The sequence below is a fragment of the Columba livia genome, chromosome 15 (assembly GCF_036013475.1).
Source record: "Columba livia isolate bColLiv1 breed racing homer chromosome 15, bColLiv1.pat.W.v2, whole genome shotgun sequence".
NCBI lineage: Eukaryota > Metazoa > Chordata > Aves > Columbiformes > Columbidae > Columba > Columba livia.
In genome coordinates, this window is record NC_088616.1 from 3,278,432 (window position 1) to 3,299,189 (window position 20,758).

Genomic DNA, 20,758 nt, shown 5'->3' on the forward strand with positions numbered 1-20,758 from the left:
TTTCAAGGTTGGGTGGCAACGGCAGGGAGATGGTGGCTTGGCTCCTGTGCTCCTGGCAACCGTGCACATCTTCTGGTTTTGTTCTCGGTGTGCAGTGTTCTCCCTTGCTTGGGGAAGCCCCTCACACCCGTGCTGCTCCGCAGCCTTTCTCGGGCCCCATTTCTGCTGCCAGCTCCTCTGCTGTGCTCCCAACAGCCGGTGCCCAGCACTGTGGCTTGGGCACAAGCTACTGCATCCCTGCTTGAAATCTGCTGCCTTGCACCTGAATGTGAATGACTGAATTTACATATGTCTTGTTTCTTTTCATCTAATGTATCTATCATTCAGTAAAAGTTCCTCCAAAAGTGAAAACTGCTAAGAAGTCTAAGAAAATGCTTCTTACGCTCTTATAAAAATCATGCTTTCTTGATGATATTGCCACATTGTTCATCACTTGGATAGCCAGATACATGCTTGCTTTTTTTGTGTCCTTGTCTTGCATGGCATCTTTGCTAGTGTGTTGTAACTCCCAGTAAAAATTCTCTAGAAAGCAGTTTGATGTAATGCATTCGGATAAATTCACGTTCAGCAACACTTCTTACAGTGAAAGATAAAAATAAACCATGTACTTCTTTTCTTAGTCATCCTAATAAATGTGTGTGACGGAAAAATGTCCCTCGTTTTGCTGAGAGCGGGCATGCATTGATTCTGAGTTTTGGAATGATGCTTTTTGAGAGTAAAAACAGATGGTCAGGCATGTTGGGTGTGTTTTCACAATCTGCTTATGTTCTCTTGCATAAATGTTGTCATTTCTCCTTCTACCACAAGCGTTGATGCTGTTGTGTGGCTGGTGAGACTAGGGAACTGATACAGCTGAGAACTCACTCCGTAGGGGTAGGCAGACACAGTGGTGAGTTGGATCTTTCTTTTGGTAGAAATAGTCTTTGATTTAGGACATTTGCTGTTGCACTATTTTAAGACTGTAAAGTTATTTTGCTAAAAATAGGAAAGTTGTAAATCCATGCCAAAAAATGAAAATGTTCAGTTCAAACTTTTGAATAGCTAACTACGCCTATCTTTTATAAAAAAACTCTTATGACAGACATGCACTCTGAAACTAAAAATTATAATTTCTTTATACTAAAGTTTGTTTCGGGAGGACTTCAGTCAAATACGGACATAATTATTTAGTTTAAGAGGAGCCTATTTAAAAGCAAGCAGAGCATTGTACAGTCTGTACCTGAGTGACTAAGGATGATTTCAGATAAGGAGAATTGTTCAGTGAGGTGGTAAATGTGTTTGCTCTTCCATTCTTAGAAAAGCAGTACACGCTGTTGCATTAGAAGCAGATGCCAGGCTCGGGTTTGGCTGGACAGGGATGACTCCACAGTTTCTTTTCCAGCCTCTCAGGAGCAGCACTTGTGCACATAAGGTTCTCCTTGGGTGCTGTGTTAGTGTGAGGACTGTGCAGACATTGTTTCCTCCCCGCCTGATGAGGGACAGAGAGATCATCTACCCACAGGTATCCTTGAGGTGCTGTTGCTGTGCCCCCCGTGCTGCTGAGGAACCCGTTTCTACTATTCTCTTGCGCAGGTCAGGAAACCAGCTGGGATTTAAAAATTGTTGCCTAATGATTCATCTGTAATTGTTGGGTAAGGTGTGAATGACTTGACCTACCTTTCCTCGTCTGACTTGTTCCCCCTCCTGTGTTTGTTTGGTTTTTTTCTGTTTGTCCTTGGGCAAAAGGTATTTCTGTGCATTCTTAGAATACACATTTGTATCCTATCTTCAGAAAGACTGCAGTTTTACTGTTAACATACCAATCTAGGCAATATAAAAAGATCTCATAAGATGGGGCGTGCATCCTGTGGTGAGAAAATGGTAGTAATTACGTGTTCAGTTTTGGGTGTGGAGAGGACAGTTTGTAGTTACGGTGATTATCAGTAGGTGAAGATGCACGAAAGGCTCGTGAGCAGACTCTGACCCTGGCTGCTCTGCGTCTCTGTGTTTGGGAGGGTGACATAGATAATGGTGCTCTAAAGTTCTTTCAGTAAATCTGTCCTGTGGGAGGAAGGTAATCTTGAATACATTTCCCTTTGTGGAACAGAGAATGGCATAAATGAATGTGTGAATGTGTATTACCTGGCAGATGTAGCAGGTATAGGTTATAGCAGGGAAACCTACTGTTATGGGCATGTTAAGGAAGACCTGTATAGCTTCTGAACTGTGATAAATATACTTCCATTCTTATTTTCCCTATAATACCTGTATTCATCTTGATGAAGGTCAGAGTCTTCCTCATCTGTACTAGGTTTTACAGTTTGGTACTCCAGTCAGCATTCCAAAGAAAGTGCCCAGCTCTTTACAAACCCATGTTATGTGAGGGTGTGCAGAGGACTGCTATGCAGCTGTCTGAAACAAACCAAGTAGGTCATAGCCTATATTTTAGTTAATTACATAAACATTAGTGGGCAGTTGTCTGATGAGATATAACCCCACTGAATCCTTCTGCAATGTGTAGCTGCCTCTAAGCATACTTCTAGTTTCAAGTCAAAGTTTTACCTTGTATGATTTTAGTCAGACACAGGCCCTGAAGCCCGTGATAAAGGCTGTAAGGATCTTGGCTTTTATAATGAATGCTTGGTTAATAAGTTCTTCAGATAAGTTACCTTAGAAGTTCTGATTCACTTTCTCCAATAGCGAGATAAGAGTTTAGACAGGTGGTGTGGCGATTAGAAACGACGAACACCAGGACGCAGACAGATGCACACACAGAGATCTTGTTCAGGAAGGAGTGCCGAGCCAAGCTAGGCTGAGACCTTCTTTATTAGTTATTGACAGTTTATAGGATTTACAGATACAGGCCTGGACTAAGATGTTACATAAGATGTTTTTCCAATAATTGTTATTAAAAACACGCCACACTCATGTTATGTTTGTTTCAGGTACATTCCCACTCACTGACAGACCAGGCCCAAGAACATTCACACATCATACGTATGGGGGCGGTTTTCTGACCCGAGATATCATTCTCCTGGCCTGGGCTATCACTTCTTACACTCATAAAAACCATACTTCTGTATAATCTGTCCAAGGCCCTTCAGCTGGAACTGCTGTTCCCACAGGTGGTGTGCTGCTTTATCCAGGTACAGCCTGCAAATTTGCTCATCAGTCCTGGATAGGGAGCAAATGCAGATGCTGCTTCTGGTTTCAGCTGGCTGCGTGGAGTTGGAGTTCAGGAGCTAAAATGGAGGGGAGTGTTTGAATCAGCCGAGATATGACTTTGCAAAAGGCAAACCCCTGTGAAAACTGCTGCACACCACTCAGTTTTACTGAGCGTTCAACAGTTTCAAAAAGCTTCCATTCCCCCAAATTCCTGTGGTTTTAGCACCGTTGTGAAAGCGATGATAGAGCTGTGCTGCACTCTCCATTGGAGAGAAGAGTATCCATGCATCGATCTGTCAGTACGGTTTGTTACTTGTCTTCCTGGTCTCCAGTATAAGTAACTAATCTGGTTTTGTTTGAATAGAGTGATTTGTGAATGCAGCGGCTTTTCCCAGCCTTTTCCCTGCCTTTATGCCAACTCTGTTCGGTGTGCAGAGCTGCATACCTCTGCAGAAAGGCACGAACTCGAAGGGTGTTTTGCCCCATGCCCATGTTGTTCCCGTGTGTGCTTAACAAGGAAATGATTTGGGCTGCGAAAAATGCTCACAGCTCCAAGTACTTGTGATTCTTCCTCTTGAGCAAATGAACACAAAAAGAAAAATCTGGAGGAGGGAGCTGGTGCTTTTGCTGTTTTTTTAATTCTTCTTTGGAGCCTAGTGACTCGTCTGCCCAAAGTTAGTGCAGCTGGGCACCGTGAGTCAGTGTCCACCTTACCATTGTGCGCCCGGAGTGCAGGAGGGTTCTTGAACACAAGCCTTATGAGGAGAGGCTGAGGGAGCTGGGCTTGTTTAGTCTGGAGAAGAGGAGGCTTAGAGGTGAGCTCAGCACTCTCTAGAACTAACTGAAGGGCAGTTCTAGCCAGGTGGGGATTGGTCTCTTCTCCCAGGCAGTCAGCAATAGGACAAGGGGGCATGGGCTTAAACTCTACCAGGGGAAATTGAGGCTGGAGATGAGAAAGCAATTCTTTGCAGAGAGAGTGGTCAGGCATTGGAATGGCTGCCCAGGGAGGTGCTGGACTCACCGGCCCTGGAGGTTTGTAAACTGAGATTGGACATGGCACTTAGTGCCATGATCTAGTGAATGGACTGGAGTTGGACCAAGGGTTGGAATGGATGATCTCTGAGGGCTTTTCCAACCTAGTTGATTCTGTGATTTTGTTATGAAGTTATGACATGGGTGGTAGCTGCAGCCACTGGTCTTTGTCTCCCCGCAGGGATTTCTAAAGACTCAAAGCAAAAGAGTAGTGAGAGTCTGGAAAGAGAAGCTGGAGCTGCTCAGTTCTCTGTGCTTAGTAGTGTTTGGATCTGAAACTTCCAGATGTAAATGGAGACTTCTTGTGTGTATCAGTGCGAAAAGGCCCCATCTTGCATTTAGTGTGCTTGGTGGTCTTTCATAGTTTGCATGTTCTGGTTTGAGATAGCTTTAATGTTGCCTAGTGGTTTGAATATATGCTACCTCCAGATAACTTTTTAATGTATTTGACTTCACTGTTACCCATCTTATCCTTTGTCTTGCAGTCAGGTACCTATCACCAGTCTTCCCTTCTGAATTATTTGGGAGCAGTGTTTGAGCATCTGCTTTGAAAGGATAAAGCTTGCTGGTTCAGTTTCTGCTTCTGCCATCAGCTTGGTTTTGTGCCTGTTTATCTTCTAATTAGTAAATTGCTACTGTTTCTTAAGTAGCTGGGTGCAGTTTGTTAAGATGTTAGAAATTCAAGTCTTCCCTATGCTATATGAATGCTTAAGATTGTGTATTACTTTTTATATGATCTGGGGTTGGTTTGTAGTATTTATTTTTTGTCCTCTTTGTTATCAGGCATTATGCATTAGTTGCTCTTCCCTGACATGTCTGTATCAGTGGTATTTTACATAAGAATGTATCTATAAAACATATTATTATTAAAGCTATAAGCTGCTCTGTACCTAGTTGTAGGGAGCAAAGGGCAAATGGAAACTGTATAAAGTCTATTAGTGCTTTATGAGATTGCGTAGGGAAGTATAGCATGCAGTTTATTTACTAACCCAGACTGTAAGTCTTGCCTAAGCTAAACAAAAATGCTGAGAACACTTTCTAGAATGTCCCTCTTGCTGTTCTTTTCATTACCGTCTAATCCTTGGGGTAATGATTATTGCCGTAGCACTATACTGCAGTTATTATCTTATCTGATACTTGAATAAGTTTGATACTCGGGAGCTCTGTGTAGGTTTCTTTGTTTGTTTGGTGATTTTGTTGGTGTAGAAGCAGCTGGTTTCCAGTTAGTTCTAGACCCAGCCTGGCCATGAGCTCCAGGGGCGGGGGTTGGTTTGCAAGCAGTTTGTTCAGGTTTGGGCCATACTTTCTTTGGAAGATATAGCATCTGACTTCTGAAACAGTGTACATAAAAGTAGGGGTTTAAAATCAAAAGGTGTTGCATTTATTTTCAAAATCAAGTGTTAAAGTAATGGAAAATACAGTTAGAAGCAATGTGAAGAGGTTCTCTAATCCACTTAGTGATGAATGACATAGAATATCTGACGTGTAACTGTTCTTAAAACTTTCAGGAAGGAAGGCTCCACAACTCTGTTCCCAATTTACCTAGTGTTTAAACAGTCTTATTAGTAGGCGTGGGGAAAAGCTTATTATTTTAAAGTGTTTCTTGCAGTTTTCTTTAAGGTTTACACTGAGGGGTTTGGTTAGTTCTTCTTCGTTGCTACCTGTATGTCTTCATTAATTTATCTGGTCTTTTGAAACTAAGGAAACTCAATTTCTTTGCCTTTTTCTCAGCAGTCATCTTTTCTAACCTTTATGATTGTTCTTGGCGCTTTTCTCTGGAATCTGTTCACCTCTTTGTTTCTGAGATACTGGACTCCCCTGGGGGCTTTCCCGGAGCACCAGTGGTTTTCCGGAATCGCACAGATACCAGTTTTGCTCACACATCCCTGCATGGTGTTTGCTGGTGATATGTGGAAAGAATTGCATTTTAAACAATACAAAAAGCCAGATTTTAGGAGGCCAAAGAAGAAAGGAGGTTCATTAGGCAATTCTTTCATAGCTCACTAACAGCAGTACTCGTGTTAATTCAGAAGTCCAGGATGCTTCAGCCTCAGAGTGGCTGTTACGCAGATGTCTTGAAGCGTTGGTGAGAAGATCCTTTTTCAGAACATGTAGCGGAAAAGTTCCAGACCTGTGTACAAGGTAGCTGCACTGCTTCCTGGGATGAATCTGTTGATGCTGTTGGTTGTTAAACTGGTGCTTTTAAGCATTACAGCAGACTAAAAACTGCAAACAAATTCTGGACTTCATCTGTGCACATAAGCAGAATGGAATGAGGTAATCTGGGAGAAAGTGGCTGTAGATGCAGGGTTTCACAGCGGTTATCTCTACTTTGGAGTTACAAGTTCTGTGATAATCATTCCAGCTCAAAAGTAAAAGGATTCTTCAAGACCTTGTGTTGGAAACAGTTGTGCAATAGGTCATTGTACAAGAGCTGTAGGTTGGTTCTCCCCTGGCTGTTGTTCCTCCACTCTCTGATGTGACTGTGTGTTGATTTCAGCCTGAAGGAAGTTGAGATCTTCTGTTTTCTCAGGAGCTAAATTGCCCAAAGGCAGTTTTACAGTTGAAGGATTAGATTTTTCTTTTCCCTTCCTCTTGTCTTCTGGACCAGGAAGCCAGCAAGGTCTTAATGGACAACGGTACTCCCTTTGGTTCTTCACTCTTCTTTTCTTTGTCCTTGTGACTCTGCATATTGGGCAGCCAAGTTACAGCATAGTTCCTGGATTGTAAAAATTCGCAGCAAGGATTGCTCACTGGTTGGCCTTGAGAGTTTAACCAGGTCTGAACTTTGATCTTTAGTGCTCAGCTTCGAATCAGCTTGTGTCTACACCTACCACATTCCTCTTTGGTTTATTTTGCAAGGAGGTGTCATTTCTGTATGAGGTAGAAAAGGAAGTTGGGCTGTGAACCTGAAATTTCCTGAAGCATGTGTCTACCAAGTTAGCTCAGTTGTGTAGGCTTAGGTGCTGTTATTGCCATGCAGTCCAGTGATGCCCCAAGATGGGATATGAACAATGGGGAGAATTGTTGAGCTCAGAAAGCTTGCTGTATCACACCAGAAGACACTACATGTATCCAGCAAGCTGCTGTTTTATAGCAACAAGCTTTTAAAATAATGCTATATTGTTGCAGGTATTTATCTTTCTTAACATACTTTTTAAAGTTTTTTCCTCCTCATCAGTGCAATTTTGCTTATTCCTTTTATTCATACTAATGCCGTGGTTAATTATAGCTTCTGTATTACTATAAGAATGTAGAATTTATATTCCAAATGCAGGTTGTCTCTCCCAGGTAGAACTGAGTGAAAAGACTTGTATGTACTCTGAGGGATCGGCTGTGCAACAACAGGGAATGGACTATGGTTCTCAGAGCTGTCTGGTGCTCCTTAGGAGGAAGAGAAGACAAGATGCTTAGTCAGCATTGATGCTGTGAGACATGGCTCAACAAAGAAGTTGGTGGGCAGAATATAGGAAGTGGGTAGATGGGGAGAAAGAGAAGAAGTCTGTGTTGAAATCACAATCATTTCTTTCCACTTTGGGAGAAGGCGATGATTAGCATTCTTATACTCTGGGATTAAGTAACAATTGATGGAGGAAAGTCACATTAGCAAACTCATTGAAACTTTGATAAGCAGCAAAAATGTCAACTTAAGAAATAAATGAAAGTTGTGAAAGCTTCGAGTTGAGTTGGATATACTTAATTGTTTGGGGCTTCTTTTTCCTTCATTAAAAATATTTTTAAATTTTAAATCACAGCAGAGATAAGTAGTCTTTTTAAAATATTTGTGCTTCACCACAATCAAGGCTCATGTTAGTAACTACCAGGTGGCCTCTCAACGCTGTTTGATTTTTCAGGAGAACAAGAGGGATCTGAAATACTGTTCTTGGAGAACTGGGAAAAACTACCAGATAGTTTAGTATACTGATAAAGCTGCCTCATGTCCCTGTTTTAGCATTTTTAATTTTTAATGGAAGAATTTGTGGTAAGAAAAAATGTAAAAACTACCCTGTAAAAAGAAAGAGGGAAGGAGGGTAACAACAACAATGAAATCAAGATTAACACCTGATACTGTCAAATAAATCAATAAATAAAATAAATCAATAAATTTTAGGCTATTATTATTAAGGTGCATTTAAATCTAGTTGTCTTCTTGCTTTGTATCTGAATAGAGCCTAATTAGCTGTTACTTGCCTACAATAGATGTCTTTTGTTATAATTTTTTCTCTATTATGTTTTAGGTACAATGTCTGCGCCAGGTGCCATCCCCGTCCCGTCTGCACCACCTTCTTATGAGGAGACAACAGGAATCAATGTGAACTACCCTCACCCATACCCAATGCCAGGGCCTGAGCAGAAGCCCCCGTACATGGGCCAGCCCGCACCAGCACATAACCCCGGTAAGCCCCAAAATCTCTTCTCTAACTCAGGTTAAGGAGGCGTCAAGTGACTGTGTAATAGATACTGTGCAGAAAATGAAAGATCGTGGTTCGCAGGTGTTCCCCACCTTCCATTAAATATTTTTGAAGGGAATAAGGTGAATCAATTCTTGTGAATCCTTCAGTGTGCACCCATATAAATACCATCATTTGGCTTTCTGCAGTCTTTAATGCAGCCTTATTCTTGTTTCTGCATTAGGAGATGCCGTGGTGACTTCTCTGTCATTGTGCATTTCATTGCTCTGAGCCTCAGATATTTCAGTAATAGCTGGTGTTAGCTCGGAGGAAGTTGATTAACTATCCTTTTTTCCCTATTTACCTGTTGAGTCAACAGTGTGTTTTTGTGCTCAGTTACAGTTCAGACAGTGTACGTGCAGCAACCAGTCATATTCTATGACCGCCCCGTTCAGATGCGCTGCCCCTCCTGTAACCAGATGATAGTGACACGTCTCTCATACGACTCAGGAGCTTTGACCTGGCTGTCGTGTGGTGGCCTTTTCCTGCTGGGGTAGGTTGATTCCAATTTGCACTTTATTTTTCTCTTCTTACATGACCTTTTATAGCTCTAAGGAGTAGCAAAGCTCTCAGCTTTGTTGATTTCTCATTCTATCTGGGACCTGACCTGGTTTGAATAGCCTACATCTGCATTTAAGTCCTATAGGACCTCAAAGCAGCTCTAGAACTCTAGAGTGAAAGGTTCCATAGCAATGTGTGTCCTTCCTAAAGCTTTATGGCACTGGTTTTACTGGTGGCTTTTGCAGGAAGTATATTTTACCTTCCTGTGTATGTAAAACAGTTTTGTTTGTTTGTTTTTTGTTTCCAGGTGTGTAGCTGGCTGCTGCTTAATTCCCTTCTGCATTGATGCTCTAAAGGATGTGGATCACACCTGTCCAAACTGCAGTGCTCTTCTTGGTTCTTACAAACGTTTATAGGCAGTGTTCAAACATTGATTATTGATTGATGAAGTTGGTTAGCACCTCTACAAGCCCTTTCTGAAGCTTCAAGGAGACTTGAGGTCGTTTCTGAGCATCCTGTCACTGGAAATCAGTAAAATTGTAATGTTTATTGCTAGATTGTTTGAATAAGAATTCACTTGAGAGGCTTCTGACTTAGGTCTGTAAAAAGTAAACATGATCTTTATGGGCTGCTCAGTCCAGCCCCAGTTGATAGCAACTGAATGTTCTCCCTCTCTGCTTTATGCAAAACCGGTCAGTGATGTTCTTCAGTTAATCTTTTCTCCATCGTGTTGCAGGCTGCCCTGCTTGCCACAGCTCACAGACTGAGAGGGTGACATCTCTGGAGACCTATAGTGTCTCACGCTTGGTGTTGATGCTTTTGCAACAGCACTTGCTTTTTGCTGAGACAGGTGCCTCTCTTTGGCAAAAGGCCTGATTAGTTGGCATCTTTTCATGAGCACTAAAATTCACTTTAAAACCTTCTTAATTGAAAGACAGCCGAACCTAAAGGCTTCTTCCTTCTGGGAGGCTGCTTTACCAAATGGACAACTCAGGTTATTGTGCATCTATGGTGATTGAATCTAGTACGTGAATTTCCTAGCTATTTTCAAGTCTAATCATATCTCTGTTCTGCAGTAAACATGTTCCTACAGGAATTTGTAACAGATAATTGTTTGGTGTTTTTTATTTGGTTGGGATTTTTTACTGCTGATTGATAAGTCTGTGAAGTGCTTCCTTCTCTCCACCCTGGTGAAAATGCCCACAGAGCCTTGGTTATAGCGTTGGAAAACTTCCTTGTACATTTACACAAGTCAGCTGGTAGATCATAAACCTCGATCTAATCTTAAGGCTTGAGTTCTGCCTACAAAACACAGGTACAGGACCTTGGCTTTTAATTGTTGATCTGTTTGTTAATTACTGTTTCTTCATTAAGAAGATAACATGTTTAAGGAATTTCTCTGATGCTTATTTAATGTGTACTCTGATTTTTATAAATGAAAGAGAATTTCTGTTTTCAGAAACTTAAGCTGGATATGCTTATTTACGACGATGATCACAATAAAATTAGGAAATGGCGCTCTGCAGGCTGAAGTATTTTACCATGTCATACGCAGTTAAATGATGATACCTGTCTAGAAAAGGCTGACGGGTATTTAAACAAGGATGTGATGCCAACACTGTATTAATATCTGTAAAAGTAAAAAGCTAAAACAAATACAAATAAAAAATGTTGCATTTACTGTTCTTGCCAAATGTGCCTTCTATAAGTAGTTGGTATAATATAAGTTTTCAAAAGTCTTTCAGCACTTCACATTTGAAATCCAGTTTTGTGGATCACAAATATGATCTCTAGACCTTGCGTTAATTAGTTTTTGTAATTTGCTGCTGCTCGTGGGTCACTCTGCAAGTGGTTTAAGAGCTTCCTTGTGCATTTGGAAAAGGTTTTTGGTCATGTGTCTCCCTGTACCATAAGATTTTACATCAGTAGCTATGAACTGCCAAGAGAATGATGGAGAGAACAGCTGGTGGTTTTGTAGCTTTGGTGCAGTACCAGCTGGTGGGTTTTGTCTCCTGTTGCACTTCTGTAACACTTCCCATGTTATTTAAGTGCCCAGGTGATGCTCCATTGAATTTTCTGTTCTGATTGCACAGACAGTGATTCTCTCATGCAAGTTGCATATGTTACTGTAAAGCAGTATTTTACAGAAAATGTACTCATCAGTTTATCATCAGAGCGAGACAGGAAGAAGCAATGAAGCACACAGTGTTTCCAAACTTGATGATTGCTTGCATGGTGGGGAGGATTTTTAGTTCTTCTAGTACCCAAGTCAGTCTGGTCTGGTTAATCCTGCTGTATAGAATTTGGTGAGTAAGTCTTCAAATTGTTACTCCTTTAGCTTCCCTTTTCTCTACAAAGTGGTGGTTGAAAAACCTGAGGTGGTGGCACCAGAATGCAGAAGAACACTGACCAAAAAGTAATTATGTGGAGTTTTTGTTTTATGGGCACAGTCCATTGCCATCTCTTTAAATTCCTCATATGGGTTGAGAAGAGGACACAATGTTGGCAGCTTTTCCATCTAATTAAGCATTCAGCAAAGCTTTCTGCTGCCCTTTCTATACTTAAATTTCCTTAAATTTAAGGTCTGCGTTTATTTCCTTGTGTATGGAATTATCTACAGAATGTGCCAAAGTAACTTGCTTTGTTAAACTTCAGATGGACAAATGCAGGATGTAACTTGCTTTGTGTTTCATTAGGTTGAAGTTACTGTTTGTTTTTAAAACTGATTATATTTAAAATAAACACTTTGTCTTTGGTATCTAGTGCTTGTAATCGGAAAATTGTAACACTTGGAGTGTTTCCAAACACATGAGTGGCTGAAATGGTAAGTCAAGAAATGTGATTATAGGGTGAAATTTTTCCGAGTCTCACTTGGGCCAAGTCTCTGATAAATGGAATTCTCTGGCCTGCAGACCAACTGTTTACACACAGAGCCGTATTTGAAAATGGTTTGTTTTGTTTTTCCTGCAACTCAGGCCCTTTAAATAGTTCTTCAGTTAAAACTCCTTTGGGTAAAACTTTCTCTTGCAGTACAACTGAACAAACACATACAGGTATGACTACACTTTTACATACTGGTGACCAGGAGGGAGAAAATAGCTATCAAATGCCATTATGTTCAGTCAGAAAGAATCCCTATTAATCAACATGTGAATGCTCTGCTTTTTTGTTGTCTGAAGCACTTTTTTCTTCTGAGGGGCAGAAAATACAGGAAGGCAAGATTAATACCTCAAACAATTTTGTTTTAATGCATTGAGATGTATTATTTTTGTTAAGCAATGTATTGGTTGATACACTAATAAGCAAATTGAGTTGTGCACAAAGAATTTTTCTTCTTGACAGAAACAGAAGCAGCATGCTTTGGCAGTGTTATTTCCATTAGACTTCTGGTTTTTTGGGGTCGTGGAAGTTGGATCCAAAATAAAAGCTGTTGAAACAAGTAGAAAGCAGCTGATAGCCTTACAGGTGGGAGTTGTTAAGGAAGAGCAGAGTGGCTTCAGAAAGCTGCCGTTTGTTGCAGTGTTTGGAAGCACTTCTGGCAGTCTAACCAAAAGTCCATTTTTGAAGAAGTGAGTTGTGGTTTGTGAACTCAAACTCAGTTAATTGCTCTTCATAACTGAGCAGCAAAAGGTAGATAATGGAGTATACACTGTCATCCTAGGAATAAAAACTAAGAAGTGCAAGTACTGTGACAAAGGTGTGAAGTGTTTGTAGTTCAAGTAAACTGTATTTTTTAGCAAGTTAACCCTTGTGTTCCTATTTTCTTTGTAAGATCCTACAATGTGATATAAAAATGCATTAAAAGTCATCCTAAAGCCAATGGATTTGTGAGGTGAATACCCTCATGCATGATGTGCTGGACGTGAATCCAGCTTAAAAATAAATTCTCCAATAAGTGTCTTATTACTGTTTCAAACTAGGACACTAAAAAGTCTGTGGTGAAACCTACTGATTTTAATAGAAGTGCTTCTTGTTACCACTTACAATTAATTTTTGTTACAAGCACTTTTTTTTTAGGTATCTGAAACTCTGGTGTCTGTTGAAACAGGTGCCTGTGTGGTTTGGAGGTGCTAAAAGTAGTCATGCTCAAGTCTAGAAGAAACCAAGAAGTGAGTAGGCGGCTTCCTGAAAGTCCTTTTGTGGTTGCACGTTTCACTTCATGCACCATCTTGGAACAAAAAAAGCAGCTTCAGTGAGGTCCAGAGGACTGTTGCATTAGCGGGGTGTATGATGGGCACTGCTCCAGGATCTAAACCAAGGTGCATTTGGATGTGACAACAGGGATTTCACAACAGTGTGTGGAAGGAAAAAAAATACCCTGAGTAGTTTCCATCTCCTGCTCCACAAAGGCCCTGAAGTGCGTTCTCCTGGCATGCTGTCCTGAGTGGTGTTGGAATCATAGAGTCATTTCAGGATCGAGTCTTACCATAACCCAACTCCAGCACTACCCCATGTCCCCGAGACCCTTGTCTGAATGCCTTTTAAACCCCTCCAGGGATGGTGACTCCACCACTGCCCTGGGCAGCCTCTTCCAATGCCCGGCAGCTCTTTCCAAGAAGATTTTTTTCCCAATATACAGTCTAAACCTCCCCTGGTGCGACTTGAGGCCGTTTCCTCTCGTTCTATCACTTGTTACTTGGGAGAAGAAACCAACCCCCTCCATTCTCCACCCTCCTTGCAGGCAGTTGCAGAGAGAGAAGGTCTCCCCTCAGCCTCCTCAAGGCGAAACAGGGACGACTGAAGGTGAATAGCGCTTGAAGAATTTCTCCCTCCGGAACGCTGAGTGTATATATATATATGTGTATGTGTGTATATATACGTACACACACCTATAGGAGCTGCAGAGCACCTGACCCGGCCGCGCTGCTCGCGCCCTGCGCGGGGGCGGCACCAGGGGGCGCTCCCGCGGGGGGGCGGCGGGTCTGGTGGGTTTGGGGGCTCTGGCCGACCCGGCCGGGCCGCCTCAGCTGTGGCCTCGCCTTCGGCCCGCTCCTCCCTCCTCGCCGCGGCGTTTTCTCTCCTCCGCCGTGTTCCTCGGTTCCCTCTCCGCGCCCGGAGGCAGCGGCCGGCGCCGGGTGAGGGCGGCGTGTGGGGTCCGTCCCTCGGCGCGTTGTGTGGGCGCAGCGGCCGCGCTGCCACAGCTGGGGGGCGGTCAGTCCCTTCGTCCCTTCATCGCTTAATTGTCTCTTGGTAAGCCTGAAAAATGCACGTCTCACTGCGCTTCTCGGGTTTGGGGCTTTTAATTTTTAAATGTTTTTTAATTCCCCAGGGAAATATTGCGTTTGGGACGTTTTCCCAGGAGCTCCCCCTGGAAGGTTCTGTGAGGGGTCGCGTGGCGGCGACGGGTTTGTCTGCAGGTCTCGTCACAGAGCCCAGAACGAGTAAAATCTGTCGAGACACCGAATGGTTGTGAGGAGCAGCCGCTGGGAGCGGTGGCGGGTTCTCTGCAGGTCTCGTTGTAGAGCCCAGAACGAATAATATGTGTCGAGACACCGAATGGCTGTGAGAAGGAGCGGCTGGGAGCGGTGGCCGCTCGGTCGCCCCGGGCGGGGGCGGCGCTGCCGCCATCACCGGCCGCAGGTGCCTTGTTACCGCAGGTGGAGCCGCGGCCCGGGGCGCTGCCCTCCTGCTTTGTTAGGGCGAAATCTGAGTTTCATAACGATAAAATTAATTTAAAAGAACTCGTGGGGCCTTCACAGAACAGACTTTACCCCTTCGTTAAAGCTCGGGTGACCTTGGCAACACTTACATAGGCTTTTCAGGTGTCCACAGACACCCTCACTCTGTTGTGTGCTATTTTTTATTAAATTCATTTTGCAACCTCCATCAAAACAGATTAATATTTTTTCTTAGGCTTTCGTCTGTTGTCATTCTCCTGTGTGTCATTAAACTAGTGTGTTTGAAGTACATGTGCCTCATTTTCTTCAGTATTCTATCTGGGGCAGAACCGTGGTGGAAATTTCTCTTTGAGAGGTTCTTTGTTTTGGGTGTGGTGTTTTGATTTTTTAGAAAAACCTCATTTGGGGGAAAGTAGGAAAGAAAAATGATTAAAAGATGTTGTTTTTCAGTCTTGAATGGCATCCTGCACTTACCAACCCACTCAAATGAGTGAAGTTAGTAAAGTATCCAGGACATAATGTTATGCTGTGTTGTATCTTAAAAGATTTGGCTTCAGCATGCATTTAAGAGTCTACTGCAAATCAGACATTTACTTCCTAACTTAAAAGTTTCAATACAAAGGGCCCAAAATCTGTGCTGCACTGAAAAAACTCTTTGAAGTATGGTTGACAAAAAAGCCCTGGAGTTTTGTTTTTGAATTTCTTTGTTCTTTGGTGTATGCAATTGTGAAGCTTCAAGCAAGCTCAGATTTATACATTCTTGAGTGTGCTCATACACCTACGGTAAGATATTTTTCTTCTTTTTTTTATTTATATAGTTTTTTCCGTAAGAAACGGGAAGCCGCAAAGCTAAAACTTTAAGTTAAAATGCAAATTTGATTATTTTGGAAGGTGTGATTTACAGCTGTAACTGAAAAAGCAGAGCGAGACAGTTTGAACAAAATAGAAAATTAGATGCAGTTACCAGGTGACGTTGAAATCTATTTTCTTTCTCCAAGCCAAAGCCCAGATCCTTGGTTCTCTGTTCAGTCAGTCCTTTCCATATATAAAATACCTCGGGATCACAGCCTCAATCCGAGTTTGAATGTGAGCCTGACCCATGAGTCTCTTAATCTGTTGACATGTAACCCATTCTGAAATTAATGTCTTTACATAGAAATTCACCTTATCTGTTATTTTGCATGGGTGTTCTATGTCAATATTCAGTCTGTGGCTCACAGTGTTACTACTGGCTGTTGATCCTCAGTTTGGTATCAGAAGGGGACACACTGGGCTGCACTCTGGTTATGCTGGTGCCTGACAGTGGGTCTGTCCAGATCTTAGAGGCTGGAGTCACTGGTGACTTCTGATGGAAACTTTTGAATAGCTGCTGCTCTGTTCTTACAGACATTGGAGTTTCTCTTAGCTCTGCTCAAGCATGTTTGGTGCGCCTGTATTTATTTGGTCCTTTACATTTAACAGGATTTCTTGTGCTTAAAAATAAATGTAAATATAACTGCATTAATGTCTGGTGTTTACAAATGAAAACTGTTGCTCCCTCTTCAATCTTTTGAGAAAGTTTATTTCCTAATCCTTAAAGAGAAGTCTTCTTCTATGACATGCCCGCTATTTTTGCATGAAAATGTTGTTACTCTAAATATGTGATTGAAATGCTAATGTAGCTAAGTATTTGTCTTAAAGCTATAAAACATGACTCTTATTAAACCGTATGGCACCTTATAAAAAACTCATTAGAAGGGTCTGATTTTCTTAGTTTGACTCAGCAGCACTCTAAGGAAAGTCCTTTTAGAGACAAAAGGGTTTCTGAAAGAGCTTCTGGTGTTTGACTAGGGGATGAAATGACTAATAAAACGGTTTTGTTCCAAGAAAGCATTTAGATTTGAGCACATGCTTAATTTTTGGAGTGTGCTTATGCTTAAAATTAAGCACCTATTTATGTACTCTGCTGACTCCAGATGTAAGGTGCCATACGTAAGATTAACATAAACTAAGCGGAAAACTTACTATGAAGTGTCCAGTTCATTGAAAAAGGAACGTATGTTGGCCTCTCCAGTGGATTACAAATGTTGTCCTTAGTCTGAGGGGCGGGCCACAGATGCTCAGCACACAAACACTGCTTGTCACTTGTTGCTGTTGGGCTGTGTGGTTCTTAGGAGAGTCATGTTAAGGCAGAAATTAGCTCTACTTCCAATTCTGATATTCCCACTGAATTCAGTATAAGTTTTCTGCTTTTAAGTTATTTTGCATTAGCTATGTGAAATTTGTTGAAAAATCTTACTATATAAACAGGTAAAAGTCAGACTACTGTGGAGAACAGGCAATAGGAGCAATTCAAGAAAAGAATTGTTGCAATATAGCAATCTTCTGGTAAATTCATTGTGTTTTTATGTTCATGCCCAGCTAGTGACTTACCTGCATCCATCCATATTGCTCATAGTAGACCAAGAGCTGAATGACTGCAGAATAACGTGTGAAGCATGTACTGTGCCCAGATGAGCTGGAATCTTAAAATAAAGAATTAGAACAAAGACAAGATGGAGTAACTCAGCAGAGTAAAAATGGCAAAGATCTCCACATTGAAATCTCTGAAGCAGTGTCAAAATTAGAATATTCTGAAGAACTGCAGTGGTGGAGAATGAAGGCGCTCTCAGTTACCGCTTTGAGTTGATCATAGGAAATCCAAGCTGCTGTATGAACTCTCTACATTTGTGTTGGTTTGGGGGTTTTTTTGGTGGTTTGGGGTGGCTGTGTGTGGTGGTGTTTGTGTTTGTTGTTGTTGTTGATTGGTGGTTGTTTTTTTTTTAAATTCAGTTTCAGACCTGAGCTGTCCCTGAGTTTGGCATTTGGTAGATCTGGGATTTAGATAAAGGGGCCCATCTTTCATCATAGAAAATTTCATTAACTCTTTAGACTTGTCTTGCTCTCATCTTTGGTCACTGATCTATGTTAAGCACATGGGAGAAGTTGCTGTCCCTTTGACTAAAATTTGTAGGCATTTTATACTCAGCAAATGTTACCTGATGGAGAAAGTAAGTTTGGGGAGAGGCTGTGACAACATGAGCTTAGTCGGGGAGAGTAGTGCTGGTGACTGGGATTGTTACCTGTGATTTCTACTTGTGAATCTGGTTTGAAGCAAACAGTAGCTCAGGGTAAGCCAGAGAGGCTTACAGCAGATGGAGGCGTGGCAGCAGGACACAATAAATCTTTGCCTGTCCACAGTAGCTTCCTTCAGAAGGCCTTGGCATTTGGGTTTTGACAGTGCCTCTGTGGTGTAAGTGATCACTGATCCTGTAACGTGTGAGGAGTGAAGATGGTCACAGGCTGCCAGGGCAGGTGTGGGATGAGAAACCCCCTTCTAGAAGAATGAGGCAGGAGAACACGATGTAGGTGGTGAATCTCGCTCGAGCAGGAGTGGAAGGTCTTTATCAGTGAACCCTGGGAAACCTGTGTCTGACACATTCTGAAAACCTCGTTGCTACCAGAAAGACTGTAGTGTAGTGGGTTTGTGTATTATTGACGCACCGTTTTATCTATCTTAGGTTTGGGACTTTGGTTGAAGGGATGAGCTGCCTCCTATGAGCTTGCTTCTGTCGCAAAGCTTTTGCTTTCATCCTGTGTGCTTTTTGTTTGATTAATCCTCAGGAAGAGATTGCTAGGTTATTTTTTAATGTATGTATTTATTTTAAATTTATTGCATGGCATTGTCCTGAGCATTTGCTAAGTTGTGATGCCTTATGCTTATTTCCTTCTACTTGCAGTTTTGTGGAATTTCTAACAGGTTAACTTTGCTCCCTTTTTTTTTTTTGCAACGAGGCTGAAGTGCTGTTGGAGGTTGGATAAAGGTTTGTGTGTGTCTCTCCCCCCCTTACTACACACGCACACCCTCCCCTCTGCAGGCTGCCCTGCCAGAGCCCCTCCTCTGCTGCAAGAGGGGAGTTGAATAGTGAGCTCCTGCTTTGTGAAGGAAATTTTCTTCCACTGCCTTGCTCAGAGGTGTCTTTGAGAGGAGAACTGATGTGGTTTTGTTAACTTCTGTGCTGAGGAGGTGATTTTGATGGCCATGGGGCTGCACGCCATCATTTTACTCTGTGCTGTTGTGGCAGGAGCTTCAGGGAGTAAGTAGAAGAAACTTTTTCCTCTGCTAAGATTGGTTTCTCTCAATGCAAAATACTTCTACTAAGGAATTATCTTGCTAGCAAAACTTCTGAGATGCTGTAAATTATGTTAGAATTTATAGGTTTGCAGTAGCTCTTGTAGCAGCTTTGTCTTGATTTTCGGTGTAGTGTAGCATTTTGCTTTACTGAGCTCTGTGGGTGGTGCTGGCAGGTGGGAGGGCACCCCACCTATAAAGGAGTGTGGTTAAACAATGCATCTTCCTTCAGCACTCCTAGGGAAAGCAAAAGAAACACTGCGATTGTGCCAGGCAATTCATGATCTCACATGGAAATAACATGTATCAGTTCTAAAGTTGAGCTCACTTCAATATTTGGCAGATGAAGGATTCTGAAAAGTGTGAATGGATCATGGAATGTCCATGGTGTGGTCCCTTGTCAACTGAAAAGAGATAAGTTCATGCTGTTCCTAGAACCAAAATAAATTATAGGAGAAAATTTAAAATTTAAAAAGAACTAAGTAAAGAGCAGAAACTAAATGTAGATACCTTAACAAAGTTAACAAAGTGCCTGATTGTCCAGAGATCTCAGCCTACCACAGTAAGTTCATAAATTCTGAGCACAGCGTTCAGGTATATACACAGGAGCTGAGAGAGCTCTTAAAGCTGGTCCCGGAGAGGCATGCTCAGCATCTGAGAAGTGTGATGCTACGTAACAGAGGTGAATTTTCCAAGTTTGTCTTACCGTGTTTATTTTAAGGTTCTTGAATAAGTCGTACTGATTTCTTAATTAAAAGCTATTAACTTAACACTACCTTTTCCCGTTGTTTAAAGGAGTGAGCTAGAGAGCCCTTTTCTTACCTGACCCACTAGGTGCTTAGGGATGACTTCTTTCCCTCAAGAAAACTGAGAAGTGTACTACTTTATCTCCAAATGTAGTGTGTTTGGAATGTTAGAAGTTAATCCATATGTGTTATGTATAGATAGGTATATTTATAAAAATTAATAGTTGAGTGGTAATTCTCATATATTACGTGACCTGGTCTCTCTGTGGTAGAATGTTTTCTAGTTTTGCAGACGTCTGTAGCACTTGACCAAGTTTGCTTGAAAAGAACATGTTATTCCTACTTTTTAAAGGTAAAATCTGCAGTTCCGTACAGAAAATTAATTCTGCAAAATAAAAAGGAGTATTTGTTGGGAGGAAAATGAAAGTGTGGGGTTAAGACCTTTTGAAGAAAAATGTAATTTTACTCTCCAGGCACTCAAATTTTATCTTGGGAATAAAAATGTATATAATCTTGAGTGGGTGCTGAAGAAACAAACACTTTCTTATTTTTGTTCCAAAACCAGTGAATTCCCTTCTTTCCTCCTGCCAATGATTTTGACATTTCAGAAAAAGGGATTAAGAGAAGGGAAAATACGGTTCCAATAAATAAGTGTTGATTTTTTAGATGTTGTAGTTGGACAAGGACATTTCTTTGAGATATGTAGCATATGTAAAACATACAGAAGCACAGAACTAGAATAAAGAGACTCTCTTAACCTCTGTCTCTAGTGGGAGACAGAGCTGAGCAATACAGGGATGTGCGTTACCACTTCACGGGGAGGTTCATCAGCACATAGTGCATCGCAGAGGTTTGGGGTGTTTATACTTACTGTTGAACTTCTTGTGGGAATTATTTGTAAGAAAGATTTATCAATAATGGCAAGTTAGGGCTGCATGCTTTTAATACTAATTAAACCATATAATACATTATTTAATAATCAAGTAGCATTTTCTTTTACTATGGTACGTACAAGTGCCATGTGTTGAAGCACAGCAGGATCCACATACTTGGTTTTGGCTGTTCCTCATATAGCACTGCATGTGAGCAGCTGGGATCTGACTGATCTTTCCACAT

General features: G+C 41.7%; 2 protein-coding genes across 14 annotated transcripts in view; both read left to right on the forward strand.

The window, feature by feature from the left end:
- Nucleotides 1-10,809, forward strand: part of LITAF (lipopolysaccharide induced TNF factor) — a 33,630-nt gene extending 22,821 nt beyond the window's left edge. For 7 of the 12 annotated variants that reach the window (XM_021295809.2, XM_021295810.2, XM_065030516.1 and 4 more), the window contains 3 exons: nucleotides 8,415-8,573; nucleotides 8,964-9,120; nucleotides 9,436-10,809. In XM_021295809.2, the coding sequence (XP_021151484.1) occupies nucleotides 8,420-8,573; nucleotides 8,964-9,120; nucleotides 9,436-9,544 (420 nt within the window). In that variant the 5' untranslated portion in view covers nucleotides 8,415-8,419 and the 3' untranslated portion in view covers nucleotides 9,545-10,809. Of the gene's footprint in view, nucleotides 1-807; nucleotides 890-1,525; nucleotides 1,573-8,414; nucleotides 8,574-8,963; nucleotides 9,121-9,435 lie in introns of those variants that run through there. The other 5 variants (XM_065030522.1, XM_065030521.1, XM_065030520.1 and 2 more) reach the window with 2 other exon arrangements.
- A 2,266-nt stretch (nucleotides 10,810-13,075) lies between these two features.
- The window catches only part of LOC102084597 (uncharacterized), a 98,674-nt gene continuing 90,991 nt past the window's right edge, over nucleotides 13,076-20,758 (forward strand). Inside the window, exons 1-2 of one of the 2 annotated variants that reach the window (XM_065030448.1) lie at nucleotides 13,076-14,318; nucleotides 14,398-18,861. In XM_065030448.1, coding sequence (XP_064886520.1) covers nucleotides 18,801-18,861 — 61 coding nt within the window. In that variant the 5' untranslated portion in view covers nucleotides 13,076-14,318; nucleotides 14,398-18,800. The remainder of the gene's footprint in view (nucleotides 14,319-14,397; nucleotides 18,862-20,758) is intronic. The other variant, XM_065030449.1, reaches the window with a different exon arrangement.